The sequence below is a fragment of the Psammomys obesus genome, unplaced genomic scaffold, assembly GCF_907164565.1.
Source record: "Psammomys obesus unplaced genomic scaffold, mPsaObe1.curated_primary_1811, whole genome shotgun sequence".
Lineage (NCBI taxonomy): Eukaryota > Metazoa > Chordata > Mammalia > Rodentia > Muridae > Psammomys > Psammomys obesus.
In genome coordinates this window covers 19,583,510-19,599,139 of record NW_026596039.1, presented here as the reverse complement: position 1 = coordinate 19,599,139, position 15,630 = coordinate 19,583,510, and the positions used below count along the sequence as shown (strand labels likewise).

The window sequence follows — 15,630 nt, the reverse complement described above, 5'->3', positions numbered from 1 at the left end:
ATAAAATACATATCTCCCCAAGTGTGAATACTTAAACACAGTAGTCCTTCCACATCCCAGACTGTTACTCGGCAATGAAGCATGAACTGTAGCTACATCCAGCAACTCAACTTCAGTGCGTGGACCTCCTGAGAAAATGCTGAATGAAACTGCCTATCTCCAAAAGTAGATTCCGTGGGCAGGAATCTATACACGCATGGGGTGAAATGACAGATTTACAGACACAGGTGAGTTGCTCACGGGGGCTAGGAATGGGAGAGGCAGTAGTAACCCTAAAGGGGACAGACAGCCTGAGGGAGCTGGCAATTGTGTGTTGGCAGCTCCTGGCTACACAGGCAGCCTGACCGCACAGGCCAAATGGGCATTGTCATTTCCAACAAACGACCTTCGGATTCTCAGCCAGCTTGTCTTCCCACAGCTCAGTTCCATTCTAATGCTAACTACCTGGAGTAGCTTTCAGTTTTGAGGTCTTAAGGGCCTGGCCCCACCAGATACAGACAACCTGTTTCAAATGCCAGTTGCAAGTACTTCCTCCTGCATTTCTGCCTAGCCATCTCCAAGGCTGGTTCTCGGGACTGGCAATTTGCTAAAACGGTTCAAAGAAAACAAAACATGCTCTTTACTGGTTACGGGTTTGTGTAAAGGATAGGACTCTGGACAGCCAAGTGGGGGACATGCGCTGGAGAAGGTGTCCTTGCCTGTTGTCATGGCGCAGGGTGGGGTGTTTCTGTTGCTGCAATAAATATGATGGCCTAAAGCAGTGTCGGGAGGAGGAAAGGGTTTATGGTTTATTCAGCTTACAATGCCACGTCGCTGTTTGTCACTGAAGGAAGTAAGGGCAGGAACTCCAACAGGGCTCAAGTCCACTCAGGAGTGCCGCTTACTACCTTGCTCCTTGTGGCTTGCTCAGCCTGCTTTCTCATAGCACCAAGACCATCAGTCATCCATCCACAGTGGGCTGGGCCCTCCCTCAATCACTAGTTAAGAAAATGCCCTATAGGCTTGCCTACAGCCTGATATTATGGAGAGAATTTCTCGTTAAGTTTTTTCTTCCTCAGATGACTCTAGCTTACTTAGTTGTATAAAACTAGGCAGCACACCTGTTTAAGGAACAACCTCTCCCAGCATCACTGTGTGTCTACTGACCTGAAAGCGTTCCAGACCACATTCTTTAGAGATGTTTTTATTATTATTTTATGTACATTGCCTGTATGTGTGTCTGTGTGAGGATGACAGTTGTGAGCTGCCATGTGGATGCTGGGAATTGAACCCAAGTCTTCTGGAAGAGCATGTAGAGCTTCTAACCACTGGGCCATCTTTCCAGCCCCCTATTTAGAGTTTTTTTTTTTTTTTTATGGAGCGATTTCTATGCCGTTTGCATGATCACATAAAACATCTGTCATGTGAGCTCATTCCCTGTTCCCTCTCCCTTCCCTAGAAGTCAAGTGAAAGTTCTAACTCTAAATACTTCCTTTTCCTGGTGAGCACCCTGCATCCTGTCACTAGATTCCCTTAGATAGCCATTTTGCTAGGTTAACTCCAGTGTGAAGAGGCTTCTTATGAATAACCAAAGACAGTCCCGGGTTTGAAGAGCTCTGCCCCAGGATGTGGGAACAAAGGCCATACTTAGAGATGCTTCTCAACTTGCGCTTCACTGCCCTTAAAACCTTTCCTGGATCCTTGAAAGCCTCACTGGAAGAAAAGCTGTTGTCCCCCAGGAACCACTAGATGGCGCCACACTCCGGGCTGGTCACTTCAGGTTTCCTTTGGCAATCAGACTAGGGGGCGGGAGGCTGGGAGACTGGGAGACCTCTGGGAGTCCCTCCCTAGTTTTTTCTCTTCTAGGTGACTCTGGCCCCTCGTGGTGAGTGGCAGGATTTATTTTCATCTTCGTAGCAAGCCTCGTGGTTTGGGTACCCACAGGGTCTAAAGCCAGCTAGATGCTACAAGGCCAGTTTTCTTATGCTCAGCCCAAGTGAGCACAGAGACCTGAGAGCAACTCTAAGGGCACCGTGATCGTTTAAAAAGCCTTCTGGAAGAATGGCCAAGAAACTAAGGGAGGACAAAGCTGTGTGGAGGGAGGTGTCAGTCACTCTACAGAATTTCTCTTTAACCTAACAACTTTAAGTGATTATTAGCTCAAGTGTATGGGTTTGGGGCTTTGCTTACATGCATGTCTGTGTGTCACACGCATCCTTGGTGCCCAGGCCAGAAGAGTGTCAGATCCACTGGAACTGGAGTTGCAGTTCTGAACTGCCGTGTGGGTATTTGGATCCCCTGGCAGAGCAGCCAGGGCTTGTAACCTCTGAGCCATCCCTCTGCCCACCCCCCCTTAACACCACGTGGACATATTAGCTATTGTGGTGGTTTAAGTGAGATGAGGTACCTCCATAGGCTCATGTATTTAAATACGTGGTCCCCAGTTGGCAGAATTGTTTGAGAAGGATAGGAGGTGTGGACTTACTGGGCGGAGGATGTGTGTCACTGGAGGTGGGCCACCATGCCCAGTGTCTCTCTCAGCCTCCTACTTGCTAAGACGCTCAGCTACTGCCCCAGCAACACGCCTGCCTGCCTGCAATTATGCTCCCCACCGTGATGGCCATGGACACATCTGAAATTATAACTTCCAATTAAATCTTTCTTTCATAAGTCAGTCATGGCGTCTCTTCACAGCAACAGACAAATAACTGAGACACCTATTCAAAACGTAAAGACTGACATGAATGTTGACATATGCCCAAGATCCCAGCACAGGCTGAGACAGTAGGGGGAAAGCTGGGGCTCAGCCTGGGATGCATATTAAGAACTAAGGCAGTTGGAGCTGTGAACCCAGAACCCAGTCTCGCCATACAACGCACACGCACACAGAGAGAGGGAGAGGGAGAGGACTTACTTTAAATGACACTAAAATACCACATTATATTTACATATCAATTAGCAAGGAATAACCATTACTATTACTTACTAGATCATTTTGAGAACAAAACAGAAGTGTCTGCCCAGAGTACAGCAGGATATAGCTGGCACACAATAAGAGCTACTGTCTGTCTCCTCAGGATCCCTGCGTATTGCCCTTGTATTTCAATTCCATCTACTCAAATTAGAGGTGCCAGCCTGTATCTTCTTTTCCTGCTTCCTACCCTGCGGACTGCCCAGTCTGCTTATCTTCCTAGCCCAGGGGCCCTGGAGCCTTCGGGCCACACCTCTGGAGTGCTGGCCACACCCAGAGAGGCACCCACTCAGGCCACAGTAATAGTTGGTGTAGGCCTTACCTACACATACGCAGACACACAGAAGCGCCTATTTCCTGGAACAGGTAGGCTAATCTTCTCAAGTTCTCCTTAAGCTATGATCTCATCTTTGCTGCTGACACCTTCCCAGGGTACAGTGCCAGCCACCACAGTAGTGTACATGAGGGAGCATGGAAAGAGGCTCAGGTGCCTTAGGTGCAGGGCGCTGGCAGGCGAATGCTCACAGGTGGCTCATGGCCCAGTGGGAAGAATGGTAGCATAGGAAAGAAATGACTCCCACGTTCATTGCTGCTCTATTCATAATAGCCAGGAATTGGAAACAGCCTAGGTGTCCCTCAGCAGAAGAATAGATAAGGAAAATATAGTACATTTATACAATGACGTATTACTCAGCTATTTTTAAAAATGATGTCATCAGAGGTGATGGCGCACCCCTTTGATCCCAGCACTCAGGGGGAAGAGGCAGGCAGATCTCTGTGAGCTGAGGCCAGCCTGGTCTACAAAGTGAGTTCCATTGACAGCCAGGCCTGTTACATGGAAAAACTGTGTCTTGAAACCAACTCCCCAAATAAAATAAACAAACAAACAAACAAACAAACAAATAAATAAATGTAAAAATGACATCATGAACTTTGCAGGAAAATGGACGGAACTAGGGGGAATCATCCTGAGTGAGGTAATTACTGAGAAAGATAAACATGGTATGTATTTGCTTATGTCTGGGTACTAGTCATTAAATAAATGATAACCAAGCTGTAATCCAGAGAGGTAAGGCAGAGAGAAGGGGACTAGAGTGGTCACATAGACTTCCCCGGGAGGGGAAAATAGGATAGATATTATGGGTGGACTGAAGCAGGGGGTTCAGAAGACAAGAGCAGGAGGATCAGGTGGAAAGGGGAAGGGAGATGGGACTAACGGAGGGAACAGGGGGAGAGGCGCCGGAATTGATGGGCATTTTAAGGGTGATATGGAAACCTAGTGCAGTGGAAACTTCCTATAATACACGAGGGTGATTCTAATAATCTCTGAACAATGGGGGACATGGAACCCCTACTTGACATCTCTGTTACCAAACAAAGCTTCTAGTGAACTCAGGACTAGGTTTCACCCAAATGAGTTGTTGGCCAAAAGGGCCCCATAGCGTGGTGGTTTGAACAGGAATGGTCCCCACAGAGTCATGTGTTTGACTGCTTGGCCATAGGAAGTGGCACTAGTAGGAGGTGTGGGCTTTAAGGTCTTATACGCTCAAGCTAGGTCCAGTGTGGCAGTCTCTTTCTGCTGCCTGGGGATCAAGATGTAGAACTCTCAGCTCTGTCTCCAGCACTGCGTGTGTTAGCCTATATGCTGCCATGTTTCCTGCCATGATGGTAATGGACTAAACCTCTGACACTGTAAACTAGCCCAAGTAAATGTTTTCCTTTATAAGAGTTGCCATGGACATGGTGTCTCTTGGAAGCAATGAAACCCCAAGACACATGGAAATGCCCAAACAACCCAGGATGTTGCCAAGACAATAGGTTTCTCTCCACAAACTGACAGCAAGGCCCTATTGCTGCAGAAAAGAACCACAGTTCTTGTTAAACATGGAGAGGCCTACGCAGCTGGGGTCTACATAGAACATTCAAGTTCTAATGTCTATGACATGAAAAGGTAACAAACCAACCACAAGACCATTGACCTACAATCTGCCCCACCTGTGAAATACGCTCGGGCATGTTTACCCTGTGGGAGTAACCAACCATGTCTGATTGACTTAATGTCCACTCCACGAGATGGAACCCATAGCTGATACTGCTTGGGTGACCAAGAACCGGAGTCTAGATAGCCCAGAGACTTAGGGTAAAAGCAAGGACAAGACCCACAGCCAGGTATTACACGGAGAGTAAGACCTTGGAATACACAGCTCTAAATGGGATGTCTCCACCAAATCCTCCCCTCAGGGGAGGGAATACCATGGAAGAGGAAGAGGAAGAAGAGGGGGAGACAGAGGGGAAAAAGGACACCAGAAGAGCAAAGCTTGCATGAACTCACAGAGACTAAAGCAGCTAGCATAGGGCCTGCACAGTTCTACACTAGGGCCTCTGAAAATATACCATAACTTTCATTTAGTTCTTTTCTAGGACCTCTGAATGTATAAACAAGTGGGTCTCTGATTCTTGTATTTCTTTTGGGGTTCTTTTATTTTTCTGCTGGTTTGGCTTGTCCAACTTAGGTTTGATGGTTTTCATTTTACCTTAATATATTTTATTTTGTTAAAAAATAAATTCTAGTTGTTTAAAAAATATAGTAACGATAGCTGCATTCTGTAAAAAGAAAAGAAAAAGGAATGGTTCTGTAAGAGCTGAAAGAGAGCTCAGGCAGGAGGGAAAGCTCTAGGGGCCACTGGGCAGCCAGTGGGAGAATGCTTTAGAACACAGCCCCAGTGGGAAAGCTTTAGAGCGTCCAAGAGAACTCTCCAGGAGAACAGAGACAAGGCCATATCCTCAAGAGACTCTCTACTGTCTGTGGGGCCTGTGCTGGCCCTGGGAGAAGTGCCCAGGCCAGAGGAACGACATACAATAATACAAGACAGTATCTGGCACTAGAAAGGACAGAGGGACACACTGTAGGCCTGGTACCAGTAAAAGGGCCCAGGGGAAAGCATAAGGCAAGCTGAAGGATGTGGGTTTGCTGGTTCGTTTGTTTTTTTTTCCTCTACAAACCTCTCAGGATGTAAGATTCACTTCTTAGCCTTGAGTTGGGGCTCTACTAGTGGAGCAGAAACCAGCTGAGCCCAGAGCCAGGCCTTCAGCTGGGTCTCTCTCATCATCCACAGAAGCAACCGTATCTGAGTACAGCAATAGGGCTGCTCACAGCGGCTCTGACTCCACTCCTGAACACATCAGGAGCCGCTCATCACACTCTTCAGGAAGTTAGTGTTTGCAGTTAGGCCTTACTTCCCCGGGGAATCAGTTTCCCCAAATATAAAAAGAAACAAGAGAACAACCCACAGCTACCTCACCCTGACTTCCGGGGCTTAAGACACCCAGGAAGAATTGCTTCAGGTGCTCTGAAAGCCTGTGTCAGTCTCCAGCCTTGGCCCTTGGCTAGGCATAGGGCCCTCCCTGGCCCACTATACCTCATAGCCAGCTGCACTTCTCCACTCCACATCATAAACGCCACATTTATTTGACAGAGGCTCCAAGTCTCTAGTAAGCACAGACAGTAGGGCTCTCCCTCATGCTGCCCTGAGCCCAGCTCCTCAAACATGCAGGCTGGAGCTGGTAGACGAGGCCACGTCTTCAGGTGCAGGCACACAGGAAAAGCAAAATGCTCTGTCCCATACCCTCCCCTCCTAGCCTATCTGGCCTGCCAATAGGAAGGTGGGTCCACCTGTATCCACTGCAGTAACCTTCTTGGGGGCTGCACTCCCTTCCCTTCCTTTCCCTCTGATCTTCCTGGATCTCAGAGCCATAATCCACGTGCTTTGGTCCTTCACATGGGTGCCATGCAGGCCGCTTCTGCGCTTCTCTCCAGTTAGGTTATCAGCTGGGTAGGGCAGGCCAGGCTCTGTCTGTCTTCACTGTGTAGTGAGCTCAGGACTAGGCACTTTGTTGGGGATTGAATGAGCAAAGGCCTGTCTAGAGAACTACCACAGGCAAAAGTACAGGACACCTGACCGCACCATGACCAGTCGCAGATGTCTCCTGGCCTCCCGGGCTCCTGCTTGGGCCTGAAACATCTTCAGGCCTCAGTTTTCCATGGCCTGAACCAACACCACCTCCTATCCCGAGGCTTCTCTGGCTGGGCACCAGGTTCAGGGTTAGGTGATGGATGGACAACAGATACTGCTACTTCAAGGCCTTGAGGACAGCCTCCAGCTTCATGACCACGGCTAGGTCACCCTTCACCTTTAGCCGGCCGCTCATGTAGGCCCCCAAGGGCCGGAGTTCCCTGCACAACAAGGCCTGTAGGTCTGCCTCAGCCATCTCCACCACCACGTCCGGGATGCCATCAGGCACTCCATGTCCCACTCTGCCTTGTCCTGTTGGAAGGTAGCATCAGTATCAGTAGGAGGATGCCAGATGAGGAGGGGAGGGTAGCACATCCCCACTCACAGTAGCAAGCACTGGTTAGTTCAGGTTCTAGGGCTGTGGGTGTGGTCTAGATTAACTCCCCCCACAACACGTGCACACACGGTGGGGTTGGGGCAGGTTCTAAAGTAGTGACAAGCAGACAGGAGTGCTCAGTGCAGCGCCTGGCCTGCGATAGGCCTGCTATGGCTATGTATGAGGGTTCCTGGTTATCTGGCTGAGCTGTCCTGCTGATCCCAGGGAGCCCAAAGCCCAGGTTGTCATTATGGGTTCATCATTCCAAACAGCTGTCAGGAGCAGAGGACAGCCTTTAAGGGACCACAGGGAAGGGCACAAGCAACCTGAGTGGGAAGGGAGAGCAGGGAGGACAGCCGTACCTGTAGTAAGGTCCAGGAAGTAGGTACTCTGCGTGCCATTGGGTAGGATGACATTGAACTGATAGCAGGCCCCCACCTGGCTGACCAGTGCCTCTGACAGGAAGGGTTGCAGGGCAGTAAGGAGCCCCTCGGCCAATGGCTGCTTCGGGCTGGGCTCAGTCACAGCATGAGAGGCAGGTGGCTCCACTTCACTTATCATTTCCAAGGTGTCCACTGGTGGCCAACAGGGTGGAGGGGGAGGCAGAGGACAGGTCAGGGTTTTGCAAAGGTCAGGAGCACTCCATCCCTTCGTGAAGTTTCTTCTTAGAGCCCTTCATGCTCTGTGCAGTGGCTTCCTCTCCCGAGAAGCTGCCTTTGGCCTCCCAGCAAACACCTCAAAGGGTAAGTCTAAGCTACTCTGGCCTGAACACACAACCCTTCTTCCAGCTACTTTAGCAGGACTGTAGCTTCTTCTCACAGAGGCTAGCTACCTAGGGCCATACTTGCACACTTGGGCTTTTCTCCATGAGGCCTCAACTCCATGGTCGGCTCTAGAAATGGGGTAGGCTGAATCAGCTCAGCTGAAACAACCAGAAGAAGCCTGTTGTGCGATGAGCTGGTGAGCATGCCACACTCCTTACCTGGCCCCGGGGATGGAACACCTCCTACCGCTGTGTTTGCTGTGTTCGTGCTTCCCCCCAGCAGGTGGAGTGCCAGCTGCTGGAGGGTGCTTTCTGGGCCGGACACAGCTGCGCTGTCTTGGGGCGGCTGAAGCACAGCCTCCACGGCTAGCTCTACTCGATCCACCTCCAGGCCCCAGGCTCTGGTCACGTCATTGATCTCCAGCTGAGGGCAGAGAGGGGAAAGGGAGTCATTTCATAAGGGTTCCCTGAACACCTTCTCTAGGCAGCTCGCTATAGCCACACATGGACACGGAGGTCTCCTAGACATATCAGAAAAGCACCAACAGCTTGGCCAGCTTAGAGCTAAGCCGGAGAGGGAAGTGGGGACTCTAGGCAGAGGAAACCTTCTCAGCAAACCCCAGAGAGTAGACTCTAGAGAGCGCCACTTAGATTCTCAAGTATGGATTGGGGCCCTGGTGAGACTGTGGGTTCCAGGGAGCTTCTTTTTGCTCAGTTGGATTTGTTCTGAGACAGCAAGGAATCCCAGAGAGTTTGTAGACATGGAGTTGGCCAACTGAGCAGACTCCCTTTTTAGAGAAAGATCCTCCTAGCTTCGTGGACACTGTGCAGGAGAGGATTGGGAGTAGAAGAATGGTTTCATACTGAATCGCAAGAGACTACAGGGGCTGGGCAGCTAGCAGAGGAGCACGGCATGGCGTGGCGAGACAGATGCAGCAAGGAAGCCTGCCTTGTAAACTTTTGAAAAAGTCACAGGAGAGGGAGACAGGATATACAATGAACATAGATGGCACAGGGGTGGAGGAAGGCAGGCTCCTGGCATGGTTTCTTGGGCAGATCATGATGGCTTGCACCTGCAGAGGACACACAGGTATGGAGAGGGGCGGGATAACAGCTATTTTAATACTGTCAGTTTAGTAAGGATGGTTTAGGAAGTCTCCAAAGGATAAAGAGGAGTGGGGTGCACAGGCATCAGACTAGAGCAGTATTGCTGGGGGTCCTGGAGTGAATCCTCCCGGGGAGTGTAGGGTCTGTGTGGGGTATGTGCCTAAAATGAGAAGGCCAATGACAGAAACCCGGGCATTGTAGGGCAGGAGACCAAGCACCTTGGGGGCTGTGTGCGGGCCAGAGAGATCCGAAGTAGAAGAATGTTGCCACGAGATGAAGTAAGGAAAGGGCTGAGAAACACCCACTCATCAGACCAGAGGGAGGTCACTGGTGACAGGCAGAGCTATCTCATAAGTCTGAGAAAAACCCAGGCTAAGAATGGAGGGAGAGGGACAGAACCTTCTGGAAGTTAGGGGGAAGGAGTGAGAGCTTGAATGAGAAGGTAAAAAGAATCCCTGGGATCGCTGAGATCTCTGGGAGAGAGTAGGACCAGCCAGGGCCCAGCCAGCACAGGGAAGAGCCTCCAGGAGGGAAGCAGAGGGTATGAAGCTTCTGTGTGGAGTCTCTCTGTGAAGAGGCAGGGTGGGGCAGAGAGCAAGGGCTGAGGAAGTTGCAGAAGAGCAGTGGAGGGCCAAAAAGCTGTTGGCCAGAATGCAACTGGGGAAGCAGGAATATCTTGTATATTGTATGGATGTAGACCCTGTCAATAATAAATCTGATGGCCTATGGGCAGGAAATAGGAGATGAAACACCTGCGTGGCAGAAAGAATTCTGGGATAGAGGCAGGTGCAGGAAGATTCAGCCTGCAAGTTGTGTAACTATGTGCTTACTGCTCCCCTCCTGGAGGCTCTTCCCTGTGAGGATGATAGACACACGGTACCTGAGCCCAGGTAACCAGCCATGTTGCAGAATGTAGATTAGTATAACGGGTTATTTGAAGTTATGAGCTAGTCACACAAGAGCCTAGGTATTTGTTTACTATTTAATGAGTCTCATGAGTTGTTATTCAGGGATTTTGGGGTCAGGAGGACTACTACAATGGCAGGCTAAGGAAAAGGTGAGAGGGGAGTCTACAGCCCTTACGGATGGGAAAGGGGAGTAGGAAGCGTACACTTCTCTAGCCAGGGCTTGAGAGACAATAACATAGGTCCTGATAGTTCCTTTCAGCTCAAATGCACCAGGAGCTAAGTCAGTCTGGGTAATGGTTCCTAATGACTTTTACATCCTATATGGACTTTCCCCTAACTGTTCTTCTCATACTTTGCTTAAGATCAATTTTATCCTCCTAGAGATGAATTACAATGGGATGTGCTTGTATGAAGAAAATCTGCTAGCAATGTATTCCATGAGTTGTGTTAGCTGAACACTGGGTTATGGGTAGGTGCAGATGGTCTGGCTCTGGTCCAGCACTGCCCTTAACCGTGAATGGTTCTAAGAACCAAGTAGAATAATTTCTGAGCCTTGGTCCCCCTCCCCCATTAAAACAACAAATACTGGCCCTCTCACAATAAAAATGGGAAGCAGAGATACTATTGGGCAGGTAAGAGGAGTCTGTAAGCCAGAAAAGGCTGGGCCTGGGGCCAGTGGGCTCAGTGGCAGAATGCTTATCCTGCATGCTCATAGCCCTGGGTTCCATCCCCAACTGGCATTGCCCCAAACAACAAAACAACCACTGTGCCACAAGGACCACTGTTGTGGCTCGACCCTACTCCAGAGTGTGTGTGTGTGGGGGGGGGGTGCTTGATGAAGGTGGATAAACGTCAGGCCAAACAGGACAGGAAGCACAAGCTGGGTATGGGAGGGACATGCCACTGGCACATGTAGCAGACAGGAAAGAAGGTAAATTTAGTGTAGCTAACTTTTCATACATGTAGAACAAAAGCCAGAAAAAGACTCAGTGCCCCCATGTCTCTGTTCTGCTCCAAACAAGAAAAAAAAAAAAAAAAAAAAAAAAAAAAAAAAAAAAAAAAAGCCAACAGAAATGCTTGTGCAGGAATCTCAAGCACCTGGGACATCCAGAGGGCCCTGTTCCTCCCACCCACCAGAATGGAAACTACAGAGGGCTCCAGGCCCAGGGCTGTGATCACAGCAGCAGTGAGGGGTAACACCGTAGTAATCATAAGCAGGGCCCAAAAATTTCCCCTAGAGCACTTCTTCTTTTCAGAACATATGTGTTCAGGATGTGTATGCTCTGAGCCACCTTCTGATCCTCAACTTTGGGTCTCACCCAGATTCTCCTAGTGTTGAGACATAGTGAGCCAAGACCCAGCAGAGAAAGCCAGGCCCTGCTGCCAGACCCTGAGCCACATGTTGTAAGATGGTACCTACTAGGAGCTGGTCCCCGATCTTGAGCTTCTCCATCTGGATCTCTTGCAGTGGCCTCCTGAGCAGAGCCTTGGTCATGGCATTGTGGGCTGTCATGCGAGTGGCTGTGTTGAGGTCCTTCACAGCCATCACGGATAACACTGGATCCCAGATGCGGAACTGGACGTCAGCTCCCACAGATAGCACAGCCCCATCCTTAGAGGCCAACTGTTTCAGAAGGCCATGATAGAGATAACATATAAAAGGCCAAAGGTTACTGGGAGGTCATACCTACTGAGACTATACAGCTTGCCCCACCTGTCTGGCAGCTTGCTCCTCAAAGGCAAAGCGGTATCTCCAAGTAGGTGGAGTCAGGTGTGGGAGTGAAAGCAGAGGTATTCCCACAATTCATCATACGCACGCCCCATTCCTTCTGTGCAGGGCAGCAGAAATGCCCCTCACCTTGCAAGGAGGAACATTGAAGGCTCGGGTCCTCAGATCCACCCTCTGGAAGGAGTCAATGAAGGGCAGGAGAAGAACCATGCCAGGCCCCTGGGGGGTACGGATCCGGCCCAGTCGAAATACAACCATCCTCTCATAGGTGGGCACGATCTGGTCATGACAACAAATGAAACGGTTTAGAAGTGGTTTGCGTAGGCTAGCCAATGTCATTTGCCAGGTCCCTCTCTGCTCTCCCCACTTCACCCTACCAGTCAAATATCCTTTGGTGTGTATGATGTATGAGCCACTTCCTGCTTTCCTTTTTCTTTGCCGTGAGGTGAAGGCCTGCCTGTGGTATACACCCACCATTGTGCTGCTCAGCCCAAACACACCAAGGGCTGACAACCAAGGGCTGACACTTCTGATGCTGAGAGCCAAACTAAGCCTGCCCTTTTAACTCTTTGCCACCGTGACAAAATACTAACACACTCAGCTGCGTTTAGATGAGTGAACAAGGGCTTGGAGACACTGAGCCCAGAGGCAGGCTCAGCACGATCACATAGCCCCTCAGTGAAAGGGGCATGATCTGAACACAGCGCTCAGTGGCAGGCCATGTCTTAGTCACAAGTACTTGATCCAGAGATTTCAACTCTATGGCCTGAAGCTAGTCATGACTCATTCCAGAGAACTGTTTGCTCTTGGGTGAGTTGAGGAAAAGGCCAGCCACTCTAACGAGTGCCCGGAGAAAATGGCTTCATCAGCTTCAGATCCCTGGAGCCCCTCAAAAGGTCATGAAGACTAAATTGAGAACTAAAGGCCTAGAGAGGCCAAGCCACATATGCATGGTCACAGGGCTTTCCTTTCAGTGGAACTATAGAAGCAGGGTCTGGGTTCATCTCAGTGCTCCTTTCTAGACCACAAAACAGAGGTCATGCAAAAGGGAAGGCTTGCCTGGGCTTCCCTTGAAGCAGTGGTCAGGCCTGCTGCTTGATTACAACTGTATCTCTCATCCTTCCCTATAAGCACCGCCCCTTAAGAGAAATGACACGAGTTCCTTATTCATTTCTTGCTGAGTATGCTGGCTCCTTTTCTTTCAACTGGACCTGAGCCAAAGGGAGGATGACTTGGCAAAGGTATAGGTCCAGATTCTGGGACTCAGAAAACTTATTTCTGTTCCTTACTGGCTCCCAAGATGATTTTGATTATGTCTGGGCTTCAGTTTACTCATCTGAAGGATGGGAACTGTCCTAGTTTCTCCTGTTGCTGTGAGAAACACTGTGCTCAAAAGAAACTTGGGGAGGAAAGAGTTTATTTGGCATCCAGGTTACAGAAGGAAGCTAACTTACTGAAGGAAGCTAAGACAGGAACTCAAGCAAGAAACTGGGGGCAGAAATAAAGTAGAGACCATAGAGAAATGATGATTACTCTCCTTCCCCCACCACCGATGCTTGCTCAGCTAGCTCAGGCCCAGCTGTGGAGGGGCTGTACCCAGGGGCTGAGCTCTCCTACACTAATCCAGCAATCAAGATGCCCCCAAAGATGTGGCTGAGGGACGGAGGTAACCCCTCTTCACAGGCACGTCAAGCGGAGCCATCAAAAAAAAAAAAAAAAAAAAAAAAGGCCTATTTCATAGAGGTGTAACAATATTTGGAGTCCAGGGGCCAAATATGGGGGATCCCACCTCCCCACAGCATCCAGCCAGCTTACCTTCAGAGCAAACCAGCCGGAAATGGGGAAGGTCAGGAGCAGCACCAAGAACCCCAGGAAACTGATGAGGCCATGGCAGAGACAGGAGGGCCAGCTCTCCGGCGCATCTGGGAACAAAAGAGGCAGAAGCAACCACAGAACACCGTGTGGGCCTGGCAGGATGACTCCAAGGTCAGCGGACCACAGGTGCAGTGGGCCACGTGTATACCTTCAGAGGTTCCCCACAGGTAGCTAGGGGCCTCCATCACAACCACCCGTACAGCACCCGACACGAGGCTTTTCGATCCTGGATATCCTGAATCAGAGGACACCATCCATGCCCTGCCCACTTTGCTGGATGTAGCACGAATCAACAGCTCCTGGTCCAATGTGTTCTGCCCACCCAAACCTGGAGCCGAGCACTCATGCCGGGTGGAACCAACGCGGTACTAACACATTCTACCAACAGCCCCACAAGTGTGCCTTCAGGGTCCTTATGGAGAGAACGCCTCAGCTAACAAGGATCAAGCTAATTGCTCGTCAGTAAGAGTCGCAGTGGGACTGAAGAGCCCTTTTCTAGCTGAGTCCTCATTCCCACTTTTAATACTCTAAAAAAAAAATTATGCGGATTTCAATTCAAGACATCGGGAGGGAAAAGCTGGGAAGATGAGGCTAAAACCAAGGATTTTGACCCCTGAAGAACCAAGGATCGAGAATGGGTGTTGAGCAAATAGCCCTTGTATTTGGGGTGATCTTGCTCTCTGCTCTCCTCCCCAGTCCTAGACAAGAAGATGACAAGGGTGTGTCTGTTGTATCTTTCAGGAGACCCCTGCCTGAAGGGCTCTCTAAGTCCCAAATTAACTCCTGATCTCTTCAGAAAAGGTATCCTAAACCTTGGTCAGAGGCAATCCTAAATACAGGGGCCAGAATATGAGGGATTCATTCATCGATGCCAAAGCTTTCAACGTAGTGTCAATACAGGGGAACCACAGAGGGCCCGACCGCTCCAAGGTCAGGCTGAGAAATGTGAGCCAAAGGAGCCACGGAAGGCTTTAGAAAGCCAAAGCAAACAAGCTGCGCAGTTTGCAGGTCTGCCTTTCTGTTCTGTGCGTCTGCACCAGTCCTCAGGAGACGCTAGTCCCCGCGCTGCTACCCTAGGGGGCTCTTTTTCCATTTCTCTGCAGGTGCCTTTAGGTTGCTCGTGGCTTGCTCTGCCTGGGACCCTGTTTTCTTCTATGCATGATGGGTTATCCTAAAAATAGTAACGTGGCGGGCTGAAGTTCGGGAAGATGGGGCTGCGCTGGTTCCAATGCTGCAGCTGGTGGCCCTAGTGAGGACAAATCGGTAGTACCACCTAGACGCCTTATTTGACACCCATCCCATATCCTATCCCCTTTATGCTCCCTCCTCCTAGGAGCAGACAGTACAGGTCTGGGGGTACTGGCCAGCCCCTCTCCGGTCCGCCGAACTGGGGAGCCACTCACCGGCCCCCGGCCCCACGCCGCCCGGCTCTGGGGACAAGCAGCCCTTTTGCGAACCCAGAAAGCCGAAGCTCGACTGCTGGAAACGATCAAAATCCCCTAAGGGCAGTGCCCGGTAGCCGGACCGGCCAAGCATGCCTTCCGACCGGGACACGCCCCGAGCCTCCACCAGACACCAGCACTGCCCAGCTTGCCGCAGCTCCGCCCCGCCTCGTCCTCCGCTGCTTCCGGCTTCACTTGCGCCGCCAGGAACAGAGGCTGCGCAGGAGCAGGAATCAGCCTGCGTCCATACCCGTCTCCCCACAGCACCTCTTGCGCTAGGAGGACAGAACTGCGGTCACACCGTTTTGGAATGTGTCCTTGGGTGTAATCTCAAGGAGGTCCTGACCACCTCCTTCCTGGTCTCTTACTTGGCCTTAGGAAAAGAGGAGAGAAATTTGACTTTAAAGGAGTATTACAGGAGCCATTTCTCCACTCCTCCAAACTCAACATACTGAGAGATGTGCTTT

General features: G+C 50.4%; 1 protein-coding gene across 1 annotated transcript; it reads right to left on the bottom strand.

Moving 5' to 3' along the window:
* Positions 1 to 6,394: 6,394 nt before the first annotated feature.
* Stoml1 (stomatin like 1) lies at positions 6,395 to 15,339 on the bottom strand. The gene is made up of 7 exons (XM_055622299.1): positions 15,125 to 15,339; positions 13,662 to 13,768; positions 11,976 to 12,125; positions 11,538 to 11,741; positions 8,322 to 8,526; positions 7,702 to 7,914; positions 6,395 to 7,275 (listed from the first exon to the last, which is right to left on the bottom strand). Exons 1-7 carry the CDS (start codon positions 15,255 to 15,257, stop codon positions 7,082 to 7,084), a joined length of 1,206 nt encoding a protein of 401 aa, XP_055478274.1. The 5' UTR covers positions 15,258 to 15,339; the 3' UTR covers positions 6,395 to 7,081.
* Between the last annotated feature and the right edge of the window lie 291 nt (positions 15,340 to 15,630).

What these genes read in the sequence shown, in the direction of transcription:
- Stoml1 (XM_055622299.1), bottom strand. Translation starts at nt 15,257, where the DNA reads ATGCTTGGCCGGTCCGGCTACCGGGCACTGCCCTTAGGGGATTTTGAT. An exon ending in CCGGCTGGTTTGCTCTGAAG is followed by an intron (nt 12,126 to 13,661) that starts GTAAGCTGGCTG and finishes TGTCATGACCAG; the next exon opens with ATCGTGCCCACCTATGAGAG. An exon ending in TCAATGTTCCTCCTTGCAAG is followed by an intron (nt 11,742 to 11,975) that starts GTGAGGGGCATT and finishes CTTCTGAAACAG; the next exon opens with TTGGCCTCTAAGGATGGGGC.